General features: G+C 44.7%; 1 protein-coding gene across 1 annotated transcript in view; it reads left to right on the plus strand.

Moving 5' to 3' along the window:
- The window catches only part of LOC139377413 (protein unc-13 homolog A-like), an 88,720-nt gene extending 86,805 nt beyond the window's left edge, over positions 1–1,915 (plus strand). The window contains exons 40-42 of the mRNA XM_071120440.1: positions 470–562; positions 725–884; positions 987–1,915. Of these exons, the coding sequence (XP_070976541.1) occupies positions 470–562; positions 725–884; positions 987–1,278 (545 nt within the window). The 3' untranslated portion in view covers positions 1,279–1,915. The remainder of the gene's footprint in view (positions 1–469; positions 563–724; positions 885–986) is intronic.
- The last annotated feature ends 3,594 nt before the right edge of the window (positions 1,916–5,509 follow it).

Raw genomic sequence — 5,509 nt, forward strand, 5'->3', positions numbered from 1 at the left:
CTCTCCATACACATTCAATGTAAACAGCATGTTTCAGGAGAATTACAGTCTGGTGCAAACCAGCTGCAGGCTTTAACCCTGGCTCTAAACCTACTGTAGCTATGGGCCAGCCAGCCAAGCAACACTAACCGGATTGAACCCATATCTGTCCAGCCCTTGTAGGCCACACAGACACGTACTTGTGCACGTGACAATAAAACTTGGATGAAAGATTGTAATCAGGGAATGGATAATGGAGGAGAGGATTCCAGTGGTGGAACGATCCCAACGTCTAGACATAGCCAGACACACGCACACCGACACAGCATGCATTGTGTAGACAGATGTATCAGCCTGCCTTTGCTTTATTGTGCATTAACCTTGCTTGCTACCAACATAAACACTTTGGGGTTTACAGAGTGTTCTGGTCAACAGAAGTGATCTCAACGCTGTGTGTCTTATGTCACGGTTAACACTTGACCTCTGGTAGGGTCGGGAGTGGAGGAGCCAATCGGAGAGGTGGTCATGCATGTGGAGATCTTCACCCACCCCAACACTGGAGAACACAAGATCACTGTGAGAGGTGAGAGATGGAGTGAGGGGGAAGGAGAAAGAGATGGAGGGGGTTATGGGGAAAGGGAGGGCATAAGGGAGGGGCAATAATGGGCTTTACATACATAATTGCACTAGACTTGAGCTTCTCTGAAATGCACTGCAAAAACCCACGACCCTTTCTCTCTCCCAGTGGTGGCTGCCAATGATATTAAGTGGCAGACCCAGGGGATCTTCCGTCCCTTTGTGGAGGTCTACATCATCGGTCCCCACCTCGGTGACAAGAAGAGGAAACACGCCACCAAGTCCAAGAACAACAGCTGGTCGCCCAAGTTTAACGAGACCTTTCAGTAGTGAGTATATCAGGCCTATTTCTGGTTAGGGTGTGTGTGCTCGCGTGTCAATGTCAATATGTGTGCACTATCCAACCCACCTCTTCTCCGTCTCCTCTCCAGTTCCCTGGGAAGTGAGTTGGGTCCTGAGGGTTATGAGCTGCAGCTGTGTGTGAAGGACTACTGCTTTGCCAGGGAGGACCGTACAGTGGGCATGGCCCTGATGCAGTTGAAGGACATGGCCTCTAGGGGCAGCGTGACGTGCTGGCTCCCCCTGGGGAAGAGGGTCCACATGGACGAGACGGGCCTGACAGTACTGAGGATCCTATCCCAACGCAACAACGATGAGGTGGCCAAAGAGTTTGTCAAGCTGAAGTCAGACCAGCGCCCTGCTGAAGAGGGACAGGGGAGCTGAGAGAGAACAGGTCGAGAGATACTGATGCAGACACACACAGTCACGGAACATACACAGGGGTATGTGTATTCACACATGTGTTCATACACCGCACAAAAACGTGCACTGTACATACACACAAACAATACAGGCAAACACATACGTGAACCCACACAACATATGCATATGTTATACAAAACATGGTCATAAACACACTAATGATCTCTATCACAATGATTTAGCACGTGTCCAAACACTGGCCAACGGTTCCTTCGGCCATAGATAGATTTTGTACACCTATCAATCAGTTTATCAATTTCTGCTGCTCTCTTTCACTCTTGCATATTACATCCAATTTTTCTATACATTTAATGCAGAAATGTGAGATTGTGAAAAAAATATCACCTGAGGAGTTATGGATGACTTTGCACTTTGACCTCTGCATGTTCAGGAGAGCAGCCCTAACCCTAACCCCAACTCTTACTCCTCTGTCTGTTTCTGTATGTCTGTTTGTCAATATAACAGTGTGTTCTCTCTCTGTTTTTTTTATGTTGTGCTGTCTTCCTGCTGTGTGATGTGTTCTGGGTAGAAGATGCCATAAGGCACAGGTCTAGGATCAGCGTACAATCCCCTTGTCCTCACTTTGCCTGTTAGGGAGGGGGAAATTTAACTCTGATCTTACAGCGCCTTCGGAAAGTATTCAGACCCCTAGACATTTTCCACATTTTGTTACGTTACAGCCTTGTTCTAAAATGTATTAAATGTATTTTTTACTCATCAATCCACACACAATACCCCATAATGACAATGCAAATAAAATATTTTTGGGTTGTTTTTTCTAATTTATAAAAAATATCACATTTAAGTAAGTATTCAGACCCTTTACTCAGTACTTTTGTTGAAGCACCTATGGCAGCGATTACAGCCTTGAGTCTTCCTGTGTATGACGCTACAAGCTTGGCACACCTGTATTTGGGGAGTTTCTCCCATTCTTCTCTGCAAATCTTCTCAAGCTCTGTCAGGCTGGATGGGGATCGTTGCTGCACAGCTATTTTCAGGTCTCTCCAGAGATGTTCGATCGGGTTCAAGTCCGGGCTCTGGCTGGGCCACTCGGACGTTCAGAAACTTGTCCCGAAGCCACTCCTGCGTTGTCTTGGCTGTGTGCTTTCAAATCAAATTTGATTTGTCACATGCACCGAATACAACAGGTGTAGACCTTACAGTGAAATGCTTACTTACAGGCCCTTAACTTGCAGTTTTATGAAAGATATGTGATAAGTAAAAAATAAAATTAAAATAACAAAAATATTAAAGAGCAGCAGTAAAATACAGAGGGTACTGGTATAGAGTCAATGTGCTGGGCCACAGGTTAGTTGCGGTAATATGTACATGTAGGTAGAGTAAAGGTTACTATGCATAGATAATAAACAGAGAGTAGCAGCAGCATAAGGGAGAGGGTGAGGGGGAGGGACAATGCAAATAGTCTGGGTAGCCATTTGATTAGTTGTTCAGGAGTCTTATGGCTTGGGGGTAGAAGCTTTAAGAAGGCTTTTGGACCTAGACTTGGCACTCCGGTACCACTTGCCATGCGGTAGCAGAGAGAACAGTCTATGACTAGGTTGGCTGGTCTTTGACAATTATTAGGGCCTTCCTCTGACACAACCTGGTATAGAGGTCCTGGATGGCAGGAAGCTTGGTCACAGTGATGTACTGGGCCGTACGCACTAATCTCTATAGTGCCTTGCGGTCGGAGACTGAGCAGTTGCCATTACCAGGCAGTGATGCAACCAGTCAGGCAGGACGCTCTCGATGGTTTAGCTGTGGAACTTTTGGAGGATCTGAGGACCCATGCCAAATCTTTTCAGTCCCCTGAGGAGGAATGGGCTTTGTCATGCTCTCTTGGAAGACTGTCTTGTTGTGTTTTGACCATAGGGTCATTGTCCTGTTGGAAGGTGAACATTTGACCTAGTCTGAGGTCCTGAGCGCTCTGGAGCAGGTTTTCATCAAGGATCTCTCTGTACTTTGCTCTGCTCATCTTTGCCTCGATCCTGACACGTTTCCCAGTCCCTACTGCTGAAAAACATCCCGACAGCATGATGCTGCTACCACCATGCTTCACCGTAGGGATGGTGCCAGGTTTCCTCCAGACGTGACGCTTGGCATTCAGGCCAAAGAGTTCAATCTTGGTTTCATTAGAACAGAGAATCTTGTTCATGTACCTTGTCATGTACCGTTTACTGAGTGGCTTCTGTCTGTCCACTCTACCATAAAGGCCTGATTGGTGGAGTGCTGCAGAGATGGTTGTTCTTCTGGAAGGCTCTCTCATCTCCACAGAGGAAATCTGGAGTTCTGTCAGAGTGACCATTGGGTTCTTGGTCACCTCCCTGACCAAGGCCGTTCTCCCCCGATTGCTCAGTTTGGCCGCGCGGCCAGCTCTAGGAAGAGTCTTGGTGGTTCCAAACTTCTTCCAAATTGTCTTTCAATGCTGCAGAAATGTTTTTGGTTCCCTTCCCCAGATCTATGCCTCAACACAATCCTGTCTCTGTGTTCTACGGACAATTCCTTCGACCTCATGGCTTGGTTTTTTCTCTGACATGCACTGTCAACTGTGGGACCTTATATAGACAGGTGTGTGCCTTTCCATATCATGTTAGGGGCGGCAGGGTAGCCTAGTGGTTAGAGCGTTGGACTAGTAACCGGAAGGTTGCGAGTTCAAACCCCCGAGCTGACAAAGTACAAATCTGTCATTCTGCCCCTGAACAGGCAGTTAACCCACTGTTCCCAGGCCGTCATTGAAAATAAGAATTTGTTCTTAACTGACTTGCCTGGTTAAATAAAGGTAAAAAAAAAAAAAATGTCCAGTCAATTTAATTGACCATAGGTGGACTCCATTCAAGTTGTAGAAACATCTGAAGGATGATCAATGGAAACGGGATGCACCTGAGCTGAATTTCGAGTCTCATAGCAAAAGGTCTGAATACTTATGTAAATAAGGTATTTCTGTTTTTTATTTGAATTTGCTATAAAAATTTAAAAAACTTTATCATTATAGGGTATTGTATGTAGATTGCTGAGGATTTAAAAAATATATCAATTTCAGAATAAGGCTGTAACGTAACACAATGAAAATAAGTCTAGGGGTCTTCATACTTTCCGAAGGCATTGAACAAAAATATAATCGCAACATCCAACAATTTAAAATATTTTACTGAGTTAGAGTTAATATAAGGAAATCCGTCAATTGACATAAATTCATTAGACCCTAATCTATGGATTTCACACTGAGAATACAGATACCTTTTTAAAAAAGGGGATCAGAAAACGAGTCAATATCTGGTGTGACCACCATTTGCCTCATGCAGTGTGACACATCCTTCACAGTCTGTTGATAGTGGCCTGTGGAATGTTGTCCCACTCCTCTTCATTAGCTGTGCAAAGTTGCTGGATATTGGGGTAACTGGAACACGCTGTCGTACACGTCGATCCAGAGCATCCCAAACATGCAACGTGTGACATGTCTGAGTATGCAGGCCATGGAAAAACAGGGTCATTTTCAGCGTCTCGTCACGGTATCTCTGTGCATTTATATTGCCATCGATAAAATGCAATTGTGTTTGATGTCCGTAGTTTATGCCTACCCATACCATAACCCCATGGGGCACTCTATTCTCAACGTTGCCATCAGCAAACCGCTTGCCCACACGACACCATACACGTGGTCTGCGGTTGTGAGGCCAGTTGGACGTTCTGCAAAATTCTCTAAAATGATGTTGGTGGCTTATGGTAGAGAAATTAACATTAAATTCTCTGGCAACAGACACATTCCTGCAGTGCCAATTGCACGCTCCCTCAACTTAAAATATCTGTGGCGTTGTGTGACAAAACTGCACATTTTAGTCACCTTTAATTGTCCCCAGCACAAGGTGCACCTATGTAATGATCATGCCATTTAATTGGCTTCTTGATATGCCACACCTGTCAGGTGTATGGATTATCTTTGTAAAGGAGAAATGCTCAGTAAAAGGAATGTGAGAGAAATTATATTTTTGTGCATATGTAAAAATGTCAGTGATATTTTATTTCAGCTCATGAAACATGGGACCAACACTTTTCATGTTGCATTTATATTTTTGTTCAGTGTATATCAAACTGGATGCAACTTCCCCCTACTTGGTGTGATGTACTTCCTGCATGTTGAACACAATTCTCAGAACACTGTGATTAAGTTGATATTACCACAGCAACAGCGGTG

This window comes from Oncorhynchus clarkii, chromosome 20, assembly GCF_045791955.1.
Source record: "Oncorhynchus clarkii lewisi isolate Uvic-CL-2024 chromosome 20, UVic_Ocla_1.0, whole genome shotgun sequence".
Classification (NCBI taxonomy): domain Eukaryota; kingdom Metazoa; phylum Chordata; class Actinopteri; order Salmoniformes; family Salmonidae; genus Oncorhynchus; species Oncorhynchus clarkii.